Raw genomic sequence first — 18,934 nt, forward strand, 5'->3', positions numbered from 1 at the left:
CCCGGTCTCTCTGTGGAGCCGTCCTGGGCCCTGCGAGCTGTGGAGTGGCATCCCACCCAGCTGTGACAACTAGAAGTGTCCCTGGACATGGCCAGTGCCTGAGTTGCTCCTGGGTGAGCCACTCAGCTTTAGAGCAGGGACACTGGAGCTGTGGGGCAGGACGGGGAGCCAGGGACCCACGATCTGCGGCCACGACCTGCAGACATCTGCAGATGAGGGAGGTCACTTCTGGTGTGCAGGGGCGTGAGGGAAACTCGGGAAGCAGGTGAGAGATCTGAGCTGGAGCCATAGAGCTGGACAGGAGAGCGGAAGTAGGAGGGGCCGAGCGAGCAGAGGCCCACAGTAAGTGCCTGGCAGGGAAGGCCACGGAGGGCCACATGGGAGGGTGGCACGTGACAGCAGGATCCAGGTGAGCGGAGTGGGGGCAGGGTGCTTTTTAGAAGCTGGACTGCTGGCTACCATGGCCGTCCCCAGGGAGTGCTGGCCCAGCCCTGGCCCCACAGGCCACACCCCTGGGTGCAGGTTCCTGTTTGCCCCGGCCAGGACCTGGTACCCTCCACCCAGCTCACCCCTGTGGCAGAAGGTCAGCCGCCGCTCCTCGCCTGTCTCGATGTTGGCCACCCACAGGTCACTGTTGTTGATGAAGGAGAAGAAGGCGGGGTCGGCAGGGCAGATTTTAGGGTCCATCCGGGGCCCAGAACATTGGGTCTTGATTTCGAGTGGCTTCATGGGGGACACCTGGGGACAGAGAGGCCCGGCTTAGGGGGGCAGGACCCCGGCCACCCGGCCACCCGCCCCCAGCCAGGGATCAGGTCTCACCATGAAGCCGTTCTTGCCCCCGTCCCGACAGTGGAAGAGGCTGTTGCTGGCCTGGAAGAGGAAGAGGCCGCTCTCGCTGTGGAAGTCGTAGGAGGTGATGCCGAACACGCCTAGTCGCTTCCGCTCCCGCAGGAGCTCCTCCTCCCGAGAGTAGACCCCATGGTGGGGCGTGGCCTGGGACACACGGGGACAGATGCCAGTGTCAGACAGGTGCCAGGTCCGGCACCCTGGGCACTCCTGGTAGGGCCCTGACTACCTTATTTGGGTCCGCACCACAGAGAATGTTCTGCTGAGTAGAACGGGAACACAGCCCTTGACCAGGTTGCCAGAGTCCACACCTGGAGGCCTGAGAGTGCCCAGCGGCCCTGGGACAATGGGGGCTAGCTGACAGGTTTCCAGGGCTCACTGGGAGCAACTCCCCTCTCGGCCCATCTTTGGGCTTCCCTGTGCCCCTTTCCCCACCGAATCTCTACAAGGCAGACAGGCTGTCCTCTGTGCCACAGCAGGGAAGGACCCTGCTGGAATGCTCTTCCCTGATCCCCGATTCCAATCCTATAGACACCCTCCCACCCTCTTCACCACCCCTTCCTGCTAAAAGCATTGAGCTGAACCTACTCAACACCAAACATTCATACTTTCTGCACAGGTGGGGGCAGGGCAAATTTGGGAGACCACCTAAACGACTAATGCTGGGGGCATCCAGGCAGGGAAACCATTGTGGACACTACGCAGTTGTCCTGAGAATTCGGAAGATGATGTGGAGATGAGCAAGAATAATGACAAGAAACACATTTTTAAAAAGCAGAACCCTGGGGTGGCCGTACGGCTCAGGTGGTTAGAGCGCGAGCTCTGAATAATAGGGTTGCTGGTTCGATTCCCACATGGGCCAGTGAGTTGTGCCCTCCACAACTAGACTGAAGGACAATGACATGGAGCTGATGGGCCCTGGAGAAACATACTGTTCCCCAATAAAATTTATATTAAAAAGAAAGAAAAAAAAGGTCTTCAAAAGCAAAAAATAAATAAATAAGTAAATAAAAAAGCAGAACCCAGAGCAAGACTCTCCTTACCCTGTGACAACAGCTACCTGAATACAAGTTCGTGGGCTTGGGGACTTAAAGGGACAGACAAAAGGGAGAGCTGTTGTGTTGGCATGGAGAAATTCAGAGTGTGTCACTCATCTCACACACACACACACACACACACACACACACACACACACCTTGGTACTGTCATTATTCTATAATCGAAAAAACTAAGCAAACATAAACAAACGAAAAAGGCACTCTAGTCCCTCACCCACCATCTTCTCCCTAGAATCGAGCCAATGCTACATGACATTATTAGCCAAGTCTCCATAAAACAGGCCTGGCCCAAGTTAGTTCAAGTCTTTGGTGAGGCATTTAAAAGGAAGAGATGATTTGATAAGGGTTCTTATCTGAAGCCTAGACTCTGTGGCTGGAGCACAGCCTGGGGGAGGGGGAGGGCAGTGGCACGCAGGTGCCTGAGCTGGACGCTCTTCTCTGCAGGGTCTGCGCGAATTGTGTGGTGGGCTGGGCCCTCAGGGGTTGAGGGGAATGGTGTGCAGCCTAATGATGAGGCCGGTGCCTGTTTCCCTCACCCATGGGCAGTGCCCAACAGGTATAGCTCACCTGGAAATGGTCCAGCATTTGCTTCCAGGACAGGAGCAGCAGAGCCTCTTTCCGGACCTTCCTGGGGATCTCGGAGTAGAGGAGGGAGTTCTCTCGGCTGCCGTAAGGCATCCCTTTGGGGAAGAGGGAAAAAACCAGAATGGGTGACCTGGCCCAGGATAGGAGGGGGTCTCAGGTGGGGGCTGGCCTCAGGCTCTGCATGGCTGGGCCCAGCTAGTTCCTTTTGCTTCTGCGTCATCCTGCCGGCACATCCTGGCTGCACACCCACCCAGACAAGCTACAACCACAGGTTTCAGCACATCAGCAGTAGTGACAGGGTCTTCCATCACTGAGATGTTTGAGCTGAGTATCTTGGCCTAATTACTGAAGAAACAACACGAGAGAACAAAAATGGGTGGTCAAGTAGCTTCTTGATATGGCAAGTGACATGGGTTTTGCACTTATGATAAAGTTTGCTCGTGACGTATAGCTAGTAAAAGAACATACTTGGAGAAAATTATTAGGTTCATAAGGGTTCCTTTTAAAGCGGATTGAACGCAAATGGAAAGTTAACTTAGGTGTGTGGCTGGGAAACAGTCACGTTTTGATCTCTAAGGGCGCTTTCAGCTGCTTTGACCTGCCTCGTTCCCAGCTAGGCAGACATGACGCTGCTGGGCTGGGCCGCCCATGGCGTGTGCTCTGCACAGCCTGTCTGCAGGCCTCTCTGCGAGAGCCGGAACTTTCCAAACAGGAAGTCAACAGCGTGGCCTTGCCAAGGACATCGGGGTTGCCTCCCTACCCAGCTGATGAGTAAGCGATGACACCTAATGGCCTAAGCCAGCACATTCCCTGGATGACGGTCCTTGGCACCTCGGACAGTGCCGACCCGCGCACTACGCGGGGTTCTGACATGACCGATGACAGCCGCTGATTTCTGCCCCTCTTCTGCCTTCTCTTACCAGCTCTGCCCCATCTTTAGGACCAGCACACTGCCCCCACCTCCAACCCTCACCTGTGTGGCAGGTGGCCAAGGCCTGCGCAAGTACCAACTCCAGCCCTGTGGTCTAGGCGACCAGCCTGGGGGGCGGGGGGCATGTGGCACTGGGCCTGACACAGGACACGAGGACACAGTGGTCTTGCATGTCCCCTCTAAGGGCTCCCAGAGCTGTCTGGGGCCCTGTGCCCTCCCTGTCTGACATGAGCTGCCTGTGTGCAGTAGGGAGGAGCCGAGCCACGTGGAGCAGGAGAGCCAGAAGGGAGGGTTCCCTGACACTGCAGTTTGAGCCCTGGGAACCTGAGCCGCCCAAATCCCATCCTCCTGGCAGCAGCCGGCAGCATCCAGCAAAGTCTCTTTTCTGCTCCATTTCGAGTGCATCGGACTTCATCAGGCATGTTGGAAAGAGCCTGCCCTGAGGACCTGGTGACTGGCTCCACATGCCCCACACAGCAAAACCTTGTGCCCACCAAGGAGGCAGGGGTCCCGGGGGATCGCAGGGGGCAGGTGGAGCTTAGAGCGGCCGGCTGCACATTGCCCTTGGAGGCCCTTTTTGCTCTACCCACAAAGTCTGCTGGCTGCCAGCATTGTCCCGGGTGGTGGGCTGGGGCAAAGCCATATCACAAATACTTAGGAGTTCTCGGAAGGCCTGCCCCAGGAACTAGGACATGAAGAGAGACCAAGGGTACCCCCACGGGTGTTAGTGATACAGACTGAAATCAGCTCAAGGCTGAGCAATGTAACCTAAAAAAGGCAGCACAGCTCTGTGCTGTCCCGGGCGTGCTTTGGGGTCTTTGCTGTATCCACAGCCCTTGTCTGGAGCTGCCCCGACACACTGGGGTGGGCACTCAGAGCCTCCTGTGGACCTCGGGCACACACCCACCCCAGCCACGGACATGCACACGGGCCGCTGCCTACTGGACATGTAGGCGTCTGACCCATGCCGAGCCAACCCGAGTCCTTCCCCCAGCCACGTGGAGAAAGCTCGCCATTTCTTCTGGTGGCAGGAACCTAGAGGTGTAAACCTGGGAGTGGAAGGCAGGTGGGCATTGAGGGTGGACCCATGGAGAAGAATACACGCAGGGCAGATGCCTGGGCTCCATGTAGCTTGGGGTGCCACGTCATGAGTCCTGGAGTGGGGAGTGGGGGTTCCCTGAGACGCCCCTGCATTCTTACTACAAGGCACACTTAATGGCTCAAAGGAGCTCGGAGGATTTCTGTCCCTTAAAGCAGCTCTGTGGCCGGCTGAACAATGGCTCCCGAAATGTCCGCGTCCTAATCCCAGAACCTGTGAATATGTTACCTTCTGTAGAGAAAGGGACTTTGCAGATGGGATTAAGTTATAGATCTTGATCTGGGGAGATTAGCCTGGATTATCTAGCTGGGCGCCACATGTAATCACACGCCTTATGAGGAGGAGGCAGAGGGGGCGGCCAGTTTGCTCTGTGGTTAGAGCACGGTGCTCATAACACCAAGGTTACCGGTTCGAGTTCCACATGGGCCAGTGAGCTGCGCCCTCCACAACTAGATTGAAAAAACAACGACTTGACATCCTGGAAAAACACACTATTTCCCAATATTCCCCAATAATAACAATAAAGGAGGAGGCAGAGAGAGATTTCAGACACAGAAGAGGAGGCAGAGATGTGACGATGTGACCACAGAGGCAAAGATTACAGTGGTGTAGCTACAAGCGGCGGAGTGGCAGCAGCCACCAGAAGCTGGAAGAGGCCAGAAACGGATTCTCCCTTAGAGCCTCCGAGGGAGTGTAACGCGGCCCTGCCAACACTGATTTCGGCCCAGAGAAACTGAGTTCAGAATCCTGGTCTCCAGAACTGTGAGCGAATACATTTTGGTTGTTTTAAGCCATCATGTCGGTAGTGATTTAGAACAATAGTGCCCCAGGAAACGCATACAAGTACCCTGAGCAGGACAGAAACCTGAACTTGAGTGAGTGAGTGGCTAACGAAAGTGAGAGAAAAGGGTCAGGGGGCCACGGAACTGCATGAACAAAGAGGCAACAGCCCAGCAGAGTCCATGAGTCTTGGCCACTTTCAGTCCTAACAGCCAGGCTCCCTCTTGTCTAAACAAAATGCGAAGCACATCCAGCCCCAATCTCTCCTAGGCCAGAGCTGGCAAACTGTTTCCCGTAAAGGGCCAGATAGTAAATCTTTTCAGCTTCATGGGCCACATGACCTCTGTTGGAAAGCAGCCACAGACGGAATGTAAACGCGTGGGCATGCTGGGCACCAGGAAAACTAGATTTCCAAAAGCAGCCAGCCATCACTTGATGACCCCCGTTCTAGACCCTTCTTCTTTCTAACCCAGTGCTTGCCAAACCATCATCTGGTTTCCACGTGGGTCTCTATGAGGAGGGCCTGCACTGACTGGAGAAAGGGGAGAGCCATCTGGTATCCAGCTTGGTCACAGTCATAGCCGGGGGTCAGCCTTGGGCAGAAGATGACCTTCATTTGTTCATTCCATCGTTCCCTCCAATATTGACCGAGGGCCTGCCCAAGAGCAGGCATTGTCCCAGGGACTGAGGATATAGAGACTGACCCTACCAGGAGAGTGCTGAGGTTAAAAACCTGCCCTGGGTCAACAATCATGTGGCATGCTGCTTTCAAACCTGCTTGGAACTGCCCTGTGGGACCTTTAGGCAAAGTAGGGCAACATTCATTCGCTCAGCAGATACTGAGTGCCCACCTACCAGGAGGCCACAGGTGCGGGAGGCCTGCTCCATGCCCTGAAGGCTCTCACATGGCCCAGCAGGGAACACAAATATGTGAACAACTACAGATGTGTAGAAAGTGCTGCTCGGGAGGCAACACTCAGAGGAGGAAGTAATTAGCAATTAACATGCTTATCCAGGTATCTAGGGCAGGGACAATAAAAATGTGGCAGGCCACCTTCGGTCGTTACCCCACAGGGCATATGGCAGCTTTCCATGAGCCTCAGGAGCCTTGTAACACATCCCTCCACAGCCACCCCTACTGTAGTTACGTGTGACTCCCACTGCGTAAGCCCAGCCCAGCCCAGCGCAGGAGCTGGGAAGTGACTCAGGAGGAGGCCCCGCTGACTGGTACTGGAAACAATCTCAATGGCTCCGGCCCACGTACCAGGCCCAAACCACGGAACCATGCAACACAGATGGCATGGGACGGCCATCTTCTCCCCTCACACGCACAGCTGACCTATTTGGAGGACCCTTGGGCCAGACCTTCATTGCAAACACATGTCACCGTGGGTGGCAGTTTGTTCAGGGCCAGGCTCATCTATTTGGACCTTCTACCTAGGAGGACCTCTGGAAACTAGAGGACTCAGCAACAGCTGTCCCTGAAGCTGCCTGAGGGCGCCGGGAGGGCTCACCCAGGTAGTAGAGGCGGTGGGAGTGGGGGCTTGACTCGTCCGTCTTCTGCACAAACTGGAAGTCATGAGGGGCCTTGCTGACGATCAGGCCTGAGTTCTTGCGGCTGCCGTGGATAATATTCCGGAGCCCTTCCCACGAGTGCTTCTGCACCTGGAAGCAGGATGCCGGCTCCTCCATCTCCACCGCGTCGCCCCGGTCGGATGTCGCAGCCCCAGTGGCCATCCTCTCCGCCCCCTCGGAATTCAGCGAGAAGCTATGAGGAAGAAGGGGCAGGCAGGAAGACAAGGAGAAAGGGAGTGGTCCCTGAGTTCTGTATATAAGCTGCCTTCTCAGCAGACACCCCAATTCCCCCAGCTAAGCGCCATACCGTGCAGCTTTCCCTGTCCCCCCGAATATTTCTCAAATTGTTCCATTTCTCTCCAACACCATGAATGCTAAGATCTAAGCCACTGTCACCTCTCGACTGAATGACTGTAACCTTCTACAGCTCAAGTCTGCACATCTAGTGCAAATCTGATCCCATCACTCAGAACTCTTCCTTGGTTTTCCACAGCAACTAGTATAAAAAACAGTCCTCACCTTGGCCTTCAAAGCTCTTTCCTCTGACCTCCACCAGACTCTTGAACCTCATCCCGTCATCACTAGGGCCCAGGCAAACTGGCCTTCTCCCGGCTCCTCAAACAGGCCAAATTCCTCCCCACTGCAGGCCCTTTGCTCATGCTGGCCCTTCTGCCTGGAACACCTTTTCCCTCTCTTTACTCAACGAACTTCTAATCTGATCTCAGCTGAAACACCTGTCAGCTCCTCAGAAACCTACGACTATGCATAAGGAAGCTGGTCTCTCCAGCAATCTTAAACATGCCATCTGGTTATCCAGCCCTCAGAGCAGCAGTCACAACAGCTGTCTGTCAATCGCCTGTCTCCATGTCTGCATAGCTGTGTCCCCAGAACCTGACGTGGCCCTTGGCACAGTGGGCATTCCACAGAGAGCTATGAGAGACACACTCGCCCATGCAGACGCCTGAGCACAGAGAATTAATCACCAAACCTCGTCACAGTGCTGTCAGCTTGCTGTCCAGCAGGGGAAACTCTTGTGCCTCATTGGTGGCACTCAGAGAAGCAGGCAGATATTTGCTGGGGACGTGAGAACTTCAGGTGAGAGGATGATGGGCACACCTCCCCTCAGAGGCCGTCCCACTCTCCTCCCACTCCAGGAGCAGCTGCGGCCCTCCCCCAACCCTCTCTGCTAAGCACACTTCTTGACCACACTGGACTGGCCAGGCAAATATTTGTTTTAGGGAAATCTAAACACAGCATGGGGACTTGGTTGTGGAAGAGCCAGGGTCGTCCCATGAGGCCAGCCAAAGGAAGCAGGCTGGCCCTGGTTTCCTCTGGGGCCCCAAATGGCCGAGGGCCTTGCTGGGCGCCAGGAATGGGTGCTCCGGGATTAGCAGCTTTGTGAGCAGAAGTCCACGTTCCCTTGTCGGAAGTGGGACTTGAAGCTATTGCTATCCCTGCGGCTGGGACAGCACAGGGCAAGGGCTTTAGAGAAGTGACAGGCAGAGCTGTGCCCCCCTTCACTCAGGCGCCCTCTGATTCCTGGAAGGCTTTGTTCCCTGCTAGCAGGAGACCCCACAGAGTGGCTACTGGAAGACAAAGGACCTCTGCCTGCTTCAAGAGGCGGGGCCAGAAAGAGACCCAAGAAGGGTACCTATGGCTTCTGAGCATCCATTGCAGGCTGATTTTCCGAGTTCCTTTTCTAACTAAATTCTGTAACAGACGGGAGGAGAAATGTCCCCCCTTGATCAGTGCTACATGACTTGGTCAGAGCTTGCAGGGTACAGCGAGCTGATGTGTCCTGCACCCTGTAAGAAGGAGCAGTCAGTTGAGCTCCTCCTACAGTGGCTTTGAAGACATAGACCACAGGCCAGCAGAACCTCCAGGGCCCTCGGGTCAAATAAACAAAACCCAGAGAGGGCGGGAGATTCACTGAGGGGTGTCAGGCGGAGGCTGGGGTGGGGCCACCATGGCGCTCCAGAACCCACATGGCCCCAAGAGCTGCCAGCAAGCCCAGGACACCAAGCCAGGGGAACTCCTCTCACTGCCTAACCCTCCCAAACTCTTGCCATTGCAATTCAAGCCTCGCTCATGCAGAAAAACAGATTGTGACCTCCACGGCCCCCAAAGGGGAAGCTAAGAGCCTGGCTGAAGCACTCACAAAATCACGTGGCTTATTTCCACAGCAAAGAGTGGTAAAAATGATCTTGCCTCCAATCACTGCAGAGAGCCCAAGGAGCAACCACGCAATCCAGGAGATGAGATACGAAATGAAACATCACGAAAAACTTCTAGGAATCTTCTAGATGCGGCCAGGCAGCCTGAACTCCCAGGCAGGCTAAGGCTTAGTGCTACCGCCTGGCCCTTGCTCACCTCTGTCCTCCCCAGAGGCAAAGCCCCAGCTGCAGGGAGAGACTGGGGGAAGAGGAACAGGTGGACGAAATGGGGCCCTGACGAAGCAAGTCTGTGCCGCCCTCTCCCATCCAGTGCCAGCCTGGGCTGGGCTTCTCTAGTCAAGAGTTTACACAGCTGGGAAATGAAATTGGATTGTAAGCCACTTAGGTCAGGTCCACCTACACTCTCCTTCTGCGAATTGATAGGGTGCCTCACAGCCCGTGGTGCCACCAGCAACTACAAGGGACCTCCCGGTTCAGTCATTGTCACGGCCCAATGGGAGTTCTGTGATCTCTGTCTGAGCTGGTGCTCCAAGGGCTGGGGCCACTGCCCACTGGGGCGTCTGCCAGAGACGCACACGGGGCCTGTGATGAGGGCAACAGGAGCAAGGCAGAAAGGAACTGTGGAGTCTCAGCACTGGCCGCAGGTCTGGGAAGCTCAGGCTGACCACAGTGATGTCAGGGAAGGTGAGCTAGGCAGGTGCCAGGCAAAGGGGAGCCGGAAGGAAGGGATCGAGGCTCCAGAGGGAGTGGCCCTCAGGACACTCGCTGTGTGCCTGCAGCTGAGGGTTTCCAGGAAACAACAGGCCACCCTCTGCCTGCACAGCCGGGGCCTCCAGTTTTTACGACCAGCCATACAGTTAGCGTGCAGCCCGGCCTGTGCCCACCCATGAGAAGGGAGGTACGGGTCCCTGTCACTAACCGACCCCCTGCCGCATTTACCCATCAGCCATGGGGACTGCCTGTTTTCAGAGCCTGCGTCTGGGGAACGAATCACCATGCTTAACATCATGCCTACCTTCCAGAACCATCTTCAGTTCCCTTCCAACCTCCCCAATCGCTTGCGCTCGATAAAAGCAAATGAGCCTGAGAGTCAGAAAACTCATACTGACATAGGTCAACTCGGTCAAGGAATTCCTGTGGTCTCTTCGTCTTGTGCCAGGCCCCAGATGTGGAATTTAACAAATGCCCGCACCTGTGTAATTACCTTTAATCCTCACTGTAACCTTGGCAGGTGCGTTCCGGGGTCAGCTCCATTTGGGAGACTGGCAAGTGGGCTCAGAGAAGTCAAATGGCCCGACCAAAGTCACGACAATGAAGGGGGCGGGGGAAGCCCAAGTCTGTTGGGTTCAAAACCCGTGTTCTAACCACCAGGCTAGTGGTTCTCTATTGGGGGCTGATCTGTCCCCAGGGGACACTGGGCAATGAGTGGGGTGCTCTGACATCAAGTGGGTGGGGGCCAGGGACACTGCTCAACACTCCACGGAGTGACCTGGCCCCGATGTCAGCAGTGCCAGGCCTGAGAAACCCTGCACTAGCCCACGCTGCCACTTCACGCAAAAGAACCAAAACTGCACTTTGGGGAAATGCAGAAATGTAGGGGAGTGGGGGGGGCAAAGGCATCTTCCCAGACCTAAGACTGCAATGCCCCCAGCAATCAGGGCTCCCGCAGCTGTGCCCCTTACCTCCTCCAACTTCCTGTGTTCGCGTTGTCCAGACGTAGCTTCTTAACCGTCCGCATTAACTACTCAGCTGACCTCAGGAGGGTGGGGGCACCTGGGAGGGGAGAGACCACAGGGTTGTAACTCCCAGCAGGCAGCCCAGGGGTGCACACTCTCCCCCCCCTTCTTCCCTCTACTTCCCCAGGCCGCCCTCCATGCCTCCGGGGAATACCCATAGCCAAGGGCATTCTGATGAGGCAGACGATTTGGGCACTGCCCTGAAATTTGAGAGGTTGTCTGGCATTTGCCAACTACCAGCATCTCTTTGCCGAGGGGTTCTCCCAAGGTGAAGTCCCTGAGAAGATGCGAGTATCAAATGCCCCTGAGGATGCCATCCACGGACACTTGCCAGAAACGAAATAAACCCAAATTCTCCATTGGGGCTGCTCCCTGGTGGCCTCCGTGACCTCACCTGCTCCCGCCCTTGACCATGACCTCCAGCACACTGGCCTTACTCTCCCCTAAACACACCACTCATTCCCACCTCAGGGCCTTTGAACTTGGCCGCCCCTCTGCATAGGACACCCTTGCCCTGCTTTTTGTCTGACCTGCTCCCTTGAGCCTTCGGGTTCCAATATCACCTCCCCAGAGGTCTTTCCTGGCCCCTGAAGCAAAGTTGCTACTGTGTCACCCCCATCACAACACCTGGTCTTTCTGCACAGCACTCACTCTAGGAGAGTGGTTCTCAGTGGGGGCGATGCTGCCCCCCAGGGGACCCTTGGCGATGCCTGCAGATATTTGTGGTTGTCCCCACCGATGGGGGTTGGTGAAGGTCAGGAATGCTGCCAAGCACCTCACATAGCCCAGGACAGTCTCCCACAACACAGACCGATCTGACCCCAGTATCAGCAGCGCTGAGGAGGAGAAACTCTGCATTCATTATTTGGGGAAAAAATTGAGTTAAATTCTTAGGCTCACACTGCACCAGGATAAATCCCCAATGGTCATGTGGGGTTTTATAAACCAGAATGATCCCCAGCATCTGTGAGTCACTTCCTCTCCCTCTCCCTACTCAGTTCATGTATTTAAATGTATGCAGTATCCCAGGACCTCAGTAGGTCAAATGAGTATAGAGCACACAGGACCTCCTGGGGAGTCAGTGGAATCCCCTAACCCCAGGGGTCTCAACCAGGGACGATTCTGCCCCCCAGAGGACATTTTTGGTTGTCACGACTGGGGGGGGCATGTTACAGGTAATCTGATTGGAGACACGGTCTCACAATGCACAGGATGGCCCCCGCCCCACACACTGCAAAGAATGACCCGGTTCCAAATGTCACTAGTTCTGAGGCTGAGAACCCCTGCTCTGAGTGAGTGAGCACTCCTTACTGAAGTGCCAGCTCCACAGGCTCAGGCCCGTATCTGTCCTGTTTCTGATGTATCTTGAGCCCAGACCCGTGCCCGGTACATAGGAAGCACACAAACATTTTAGGTTGAGGGAAAGTCACCGTCCTCACCTGAATGCTATCTAAAGTGAACTGGCCTCCTGGTGTGATCAGCACCCAACCACCTTCTCGACAAGCTAGGTCCCAGGATGACAGGCAGATGCCCAAATGCTTAAGAAAGCAGGATGGAGATCATAGGGAAGAGGTGAAGCAACATGTCACCATAAAGAATCAATGGCTCACTCTCAGTGCAGCGGTGAAAAGAGTGGGGTCTGGTGTCAAAGATATGGGTTAGGATCCTGACTCTGCCACTATGGGCTGTGTAACCTTGGGGAAGTCACTTAACCGCCCTGTGCCTCAATTTCCCCAGCTATAAAATGGGACTGCAGGAGGGCTACTGTGAAGATTAAATGAGACTGTGCAGGTAAAGCACCTGACATAGCAGAAACTACATGACAGCTAATATTGTCAACTAAACAAGTTATTTAATATCACACCAAGGGGCGAATTGGAGGAGACTTGGACTAACATCTGTTTCAGGACCAGAATGCACACCATTTGCTGACCAAATGCCAGGCACTGGGTTAGGTGTGGGAGGGTGCAGCCACACCGCTGCCAAACCTAGGTGGAATCAGCACCCTCCCTTTTTCTCCCTCAGTCTTTGAGGGGGTTCTTACCAAGGCAGCTGGAGGGGGATGCCAGATGGAAAGAAAAGTCTTCAGCAAGAGCACACAAAGCTATAGCCACTGGCCTGGGTTCCAGCCAATGGTCCCATTGGGCAGTCACCCCAGGGTTATAGAAAACCACTTCCTGCTGACTTCTATATCCTGGAGCAGGCAAATGAATCTCACCAGCCCACACCCAGCCTTCCTGGCCGCCCCACCCCAGCACAACTGACCTTCTAAAGGGTCCAGAAAGTTTCCATTCCAGCTGCAGGCATGGGACACAGACCTTGACAGAGTAAATGTGTCATTAATGAGGTGGGTTAATGGAGGGACTGGCTAACCACTTGCTCTCCTTCCACTGGGGAGTCTCAATTGTTGGGCTTGATTCTCTCTACCTGGACTGATTCTAGCCAGGCCTCCCGCCTCACAGCCCTGAGGTGCTGTCTGCATGCGCTGAACCACACCTAGGAGAAAGGTCCTCCCACGGAGCCCAGTTCCCTCGGGACTCTGCCAGGGACGGCAGGGGTTGGTGACCACAGTGCAAGTCTGGGCTTTAGTCCCAGCTCCTCGAAAGCAGGTTCGTTCTTGCCGCTCAGGCAAGTGACTTCCTCACAGTGGGGGATGGGAGGGTTGACAGGAGTAGTGGGAACAGGCCGCTTCCGATGGCTCAGCGGCAGCATGGATGGGGAAGTGTCAAGGTTGGTCTCAAACTGTGCGAAGAAGGTGGGCGGCTGGACAGGCCTGGGAGGAGGGGAAGCTGAGAGGAGCTGGACCCTGTGGGGATGTGTGTGGGGGGAGACCAAGCACTGGTGAAGAGGCAAGAGGAAGGTCTGAGAGATGGCCTCTACGTTCATATAGGGAACGTGTGTTTGTATGGGGAGGGGGAGAGGTGGGGGCCTCCAGAGCCTGAAAGGAAAAGAGGGCGTTCTTGGGCGCGGCCACCCCAGAAGGGGCCAGAGCCAGGTGGCTTGGGCAGCGACAGGATGTGTAGAGGCGAGGCCGGGCCGGGGAGAGGCTGAGCGGTAGCCCGGGCAGAGGAGGGGGCGGGGCGGAGAGGAAACCGAGGTAGAGACTGGCAGGACCAGGAGTGGGACACGGCGGGGGCGGTGTGCGGGGAGGCAGGGGCGGAGAGCCCTGGGAAGGCCTGTCAATGGCGGGTCCAGGGTCGGGAGTAAGGCGGGGCGGGTCAATGGAGGGTTCAAGTTCCAGGCCGAGGAGGGACGGGGCGCGCGGGTGCTGCTCACCGGGGCTCGGAGCTGGCGCGGGGAGGCGGCCAGGCAGAGCAGGGTGTCCCGGAGCCGGAGGAGCCTCAGGTTCGCGACTCCATGCCCGGGATTGCGGCCCCGGAAGTGGCGGGCGCGGGGGACAGCGGAGACAGCGTACACAGGGGACCAGGCGGCTCAGGCCCCTTTGACCCGGAAGTCGAGCGGCCCAGGCGGTGGCCAGTGATTGGCCACCTCCCGGCCGGCACCAAGGCTGCCTCGGCACTGGGGGGAGACGTACAGGTACAGCCGTCGAGGGCCGTGGCGTGGAACGTCCCATGGGCGGTGTCTTCTGGTGCTCACCGGGACGACAGGGAGAAACACCCCCATGTAACTTGGTATCATCCAACCAATCCAGTGATTTTTTTTTTTTTTTTTTTTGGCTAAGGATGCCTGGAAAAAGTATTGCCCGCCGTCGCGTTGGTGGTATAGTGGTTAGCATAGCTGCCTTCCAAGCAGTTGACCCGGGTTCGATTCCCGGCCAACGCAGGCTATCCATAGAGCTTTTCTGTCTCTAAAATACCCTTACCCATTTAAAATTTTCTGATAAAATTATAGAACTAGAATTGCTATTAGTTTGAAGTAACTTTTAAATTTACTGTTACTTTGAAATAAAACTTAAAACTGTATAGCAAGCAAGAAAGACCTTTTTGTTTCCGCCCGGGATCGAACCGGGGACCTTTCGCGTGTGAAGCGAACGTGATAACCGCTACACTACGGAAACACGTGGAGACGAGACTTCTTGAGATTACTATATAAAGACAATATTATAACAATTGTTACATCGTAGTTCCTAAAATGGAATTTCATTTGGTTGCGGTAGTCGGAGATGATTTCCGCTTTTCCTAAGTACCCACCACTCTGCTTGATGTAGTGGAATCTGAAAGGAGGAAAACATCCAATAAACATACGTCTTTATTTATCGTCAACACACGTCCTATTTAAAACAAACACAAAAATTGCTCACAAACCCATTTGGAAGCCAATGTTTCATTAATTCATCTCATAGCACTTTTATTGAAAATATCACCTAAGTGTCTACAGGTATTTACAATGTTGATTGAGTCCAAATCACTTTCTAAAACAACTTTCTGTAAAGTATTTTTAGTGTCTGCACGCTAGGGGCAGGAAATTTGGAAGAAGGGGAAAAAAGCAAAAAAAGAAACAAACAAAAAAAAGCCCGAAATGAAAAATAATTTTCATCTCATAACCCAGAGCTAACTTTTTGCATTTTAAAGAAGTCTTTTTTTTTTTTTAATTAAGAGAAGGGAAGGGTGGTTGTGGCAAGAATGTAGGATCAGACTGTTGTAAAATGTGTTTCCCCACCACCACTGGACCAGGATTTGGTGAGAAGAGTAAGGCACTGGCCTCAGCTGCAAAAATTACCGGGTCTCCAAAAAACTGAATAATCGAGACAAATAATATTTTGCACGATTCTAAAGTATCATATTAATGACAGATTAACTCCATAATGAACAAATACCAAAATTTTAAATCAGGACAGGTTTTGTCAGTGCCTTTGCAAACCATATTGGAGTCTGAGGCAAGTGCAAAAACGTGTGCCCCTCTGTACTTGTTTTTATGTATTTCTAATGGCTATTTTTCCCCAGAGCATTAAAGCATATTGAAACTTAAAAGTAGGTATACTAAAGCAATGTTAAGAACTTACTATAATTTTACTTTCCTGCATTTAATGGATGCAAAAACTTTATGCAAACATTTTCAACATCTACTTCTCAGGGGGGAGGGAAATTAGCCATTAAAAAATACATAAAACATATACTGAGAGACACATAGTTTTCCTTTTGCCTCAGAGCCCAATTGTCACACAGTAATATATACTGATACTTCTGTATTAGTTTCCTACCGCTGCCGTGACAAATTACCACAGGCACTGGCTGAAAACAACACAAGTTTATTATCTTACAGTACTGGAGGTCAGAAGTCCAAAAATTGATTTTAGGGGGCTAAAATCAAGGTGAGGGAGGACAGGTTACTTCTGGAGGCTCCAGGGAAGAATCCGTCCCCTTGCCTTTTCCAGCTTCTAGGGGCCACTGCATTCCTTGGCTACAACATTCCAACTTCTGGTTCCATTGTCACATCTCATTGAGTTTGAATCTCTAGCCTCCCTTTAACAAGGACCCCTGTGATTACATCAGTCCGACACAGCTAATGCAAACTACCCTCAAGATCTTTCAGTTAATCTATCTGCAAAGTCCCTTTTGCCAGGTAAGGGAGCGTAGTCACAGGTTCTTGAGATTAGGATGTGGACCTGGGGAGGGGGGCATTATTCTGCTGACCACATCTTCGCTCCTCACTAAACATTCTTCTGTAACATTACTTTTTACGGCTGCATAATATTCTATCCATTTGTTCATTGAACAAGTATTTATGACCACCTGCTTTGCAAATTGGGGTGGGGTGGGGTTGGGGAGGTGCCAGGGCAGAAGTCCAAGCTGGACTGGGGCTGGTGACGAGGAGGCTGATCTGAGGGATAGTTAGAACCTAATATTGACCAGACTTACTACTTCACACCCACCAGGATGCGTATAATCAAGAAGACAGACAATAACAAGTGTTGGCGAGGACGTGGAGAAATTAGAATGCTTGCACATTGCTGGTGGGACTGGAAAATGGTGCAGCTGCTATAGAAAACAGTCTGGCAGCTCCTCAAAAGGTTAGGTATAGAATGACCATCAGATCCAGCAAGTCCACACCTAGGTATCTACCCAAGAGAACTGAAGACATACATCCACAAGACATACATCTGCAAAAACTTGTCCACAGATATTCACAGCAACAGGATGCACGATAGCCAAAAGATGGAAATAGTGGTGGGGGACTTGTGAGGTCAGGTAGGTATTCTGGGGGTGCCTACACACTCAGAGAGCCACCTTGGTTGAAAAGGGTGATAATTCGTCTTTCCACTAGGTGTCAGCAGGGGCACGGCAGGCAGAGTATCACATAGTCTCCCTTAACCCCAGCATCACCCCCTCCCCGCTGCCCACGCCATCCTCCCATCCAGCTGCACGCTGAGCCCCACACCTCCGCATCTCAAAATCCGACCCTCCCCTGCCCCAACACACACCCCAGAGTTTGCAGAAGTGTCTCTGTCTCCAAGCAGGCTGCCTCAGCAGTCAGGGGTGCTGGCCTGTCCTAGCAGGGGTCTAGCCGCTCTAGGAGCACTTCAGCAAATGTAGAAGGAAGAGGAAAGAGAAAGGAAAGGTCAGTGCATAGAGATTCAATGTTTCCAGCGTGGAAAACATTTCTTGCAAAAGCTCGCTGCATCAGACCCTGTGTATGTCTGAAACTAACATGCATGAAATAGTGGAAACGCATGCTGGGAACTGTTCTAAGAAAATGTCACATTTTAAACTCATGGAGTCCTCCTATCAACCTCATGACACCAACACTATCAGCATTATCAACCGTCTTCTAATGGGAGAGAAGACCAAGGCACGGAGAGGTTAGTAACATGCTCAAGGAAACAGAGAGAAGTTAAGTAACTTGCCCAAGGTCACACAGCTTCTAAGTAACAGAATGGAGAGTCAGAGCCAGGGGGGTCTGGCTCCCAAGTGCATGGCACGAAACTAGACTGCCTACTACATAAAGTTCAAAGTAATCAAGATACCTAAAAATAAAATCAAATAAAAGGCCATCAATCTGAAACAGTCATTAGAACATCAGCCTTCTCACTGTCATGAATATAAGACACCGTAGCCTCATAGGTTTCTGGGCAAAAGAACATAAACAGCCCAAATGTCCACTCACAGTTTGTGGGAACCATAAAATGAGAACACTTTGTGTTCAGAGCTAGGGCAATGTGGGGAGGTGTATGTCATACGCAGTCAATTATAGAAATCTCGATCCATAAAGGCGATATAGATATAGATATAGATATAGATATAGATATAGATATAGATATAGATATAGATATAGATATAGATATAGATATAGATATAGATATAGATATAGATATAGATATAGATAGATATAGATATAGATAGATATAGATATAGATATAGATATAGATATAGATATAGATATAGATATAGATATAGATATAGATATAGATATAGTTATAGATATAGATATAGATATAGATATAGATATAGATATATACACTGGTGGTGCCAAAAAATGTATACAAGTGGACAACGTTTGGTCAATGTTGCTCAAGCAGTAGTTCGCTGTAATCAGAAGTGTCTGGACGCTGATGGTAACCACTTTGAGCCCCTCCTGTAATTGCAGAAGTCAAACGTGACTTGTATTCATCTTTTGTTATCGGTAAATATTGAGGATTGCAATTTCAATACAGTTTTCTTAAACTGTGTATACATTTTTTTGGACATATATATATTTGGGTATATGCATGAAATATCTCTGGAAGGAATCCGTGAAATGGGCAGCAAGGGTGGCTGGCTATGACCTTTGGGTGAGGTACCTGGGGCTGGCGCATGGGCACTTGGATGGAGGGGGACTGGCTTTCCACTCATCCACTTTTATACAGGTTGAGTTTCTATTTTCTAAACTATCCCAAACATACAGAAAAGCACAGGAGACAAGAGAATCATGGCTTTAATATAAAAACCTCTTTTCATTTACAACTCATTTAGATAAAAAATGGCACACCCCCCCCCAATACAGTGGAGTTAAGAAGGGAGCCGGGGGATGTGCTGATGTAGAAAGACCCCTCTCCAGCACCCCCCCCCCCAGACATTTGAAATTAAAAAAAAGGCAAACAACAGATGGGGCTGGCTGTTCTTTGCACAGGCAGACATGTGAAAATAGATACGCTTGGGAAATTGCTCCAATCAACTAGGAGACACCGTGAGGAAGGTAATTTCTAGCAGTAA

The 18,934-nt window shown here is 52.5% G+C and overlaps 1 protein-coding gene and 2 non-coding genes across 7 annotated transcripts in view; 1 reads left to right on the top strand and 2 right to left on the bottom strand.

Annotated features, from left to right (window-relative positions):
• The window catches only part of DPP9 (dipeptidyl peptidase 9), a 36,081-nt gene extending 21,869 nt beyond the window's left edge, over window positions 1-14,212 (bottom strand). For 2 of the 5 annotated variants that reach the window (XR_012498027.1, XM_074337624.1), the window contains exons 1-7: window positions 14,061-14,211; window positions 13,050-13,102; window positions 10,731-10,821; window positions 6,814-7,067; window positions 2,472-2,584; window positions 820-993; window positions 570-738 (exon numbers count right to left, since the gene is read on the bottom strand). Coding sequence is in view for 4 of the 5 variants with exons in the window: in XM_074337624.1 (XP_074193725.1) it covers window positions 570-738; window positions 820-993; window positions 2,472-2,584; window positions 6,814-7,067; window positions 10,731-10,786 (766 nt within the window). In the remaining variant the exon portion in view is untranslated. Of the gene's footprint in view, window positions 1-569; window positions 739-819; window positions 994-2,471; window positions 2,585-6,813; window positions 7,068-7,862; window positions 7,949-10,730; window positions 10,822-13,049; window positions 13,103-14,060 lie in introns of those variants that run through there. The other 3 variants (XM_019744013.2, XM_019744014.2, XM_019744015.2) reach the window with 3 other exon arrangements.
• A 283-nt stretch (window positions 14,213-14,495) lies between these two features.
• TRNAG-UCC (transfer RNA glycine (anticodon UCC)) lies at window positions 14,496-14,567 on the top strand. The gene has a single exon. It is a non-coding gene; the product is annotated as a tRNA-Gly (tRNA).
• A 162-nt stretch (window positions 14,568-14,729) lies between these two features.
• On the bottom strand, window positions 14,730-14,802 carry TRNAV-CAC (transfer RNA valine (anticodon CAC)). The gene has a single exon. It is a non-coding gene; the product is annotated as a tRNA-Val (tRNA).
• Window positions 14,803-18,934: the final 4,132 nt, after the last annotated feature.

Source organism: Rhinolophus sinicus, linkage group LG07 (genome assembly GCF_036562045.2).
Source record: "Rhinolophus sinicus isolate RSC01 linkage group LG07, ASM3656204v1, whole genome shotgun sequence".
In the NCBI taxonomy this organism is placed as follows: Eukaryota; Metazoa; Chordata; class Mammalia; order Chiroptera; family Rhinolophidae; genus Rhinolophus; species Rhinolophus sinicus.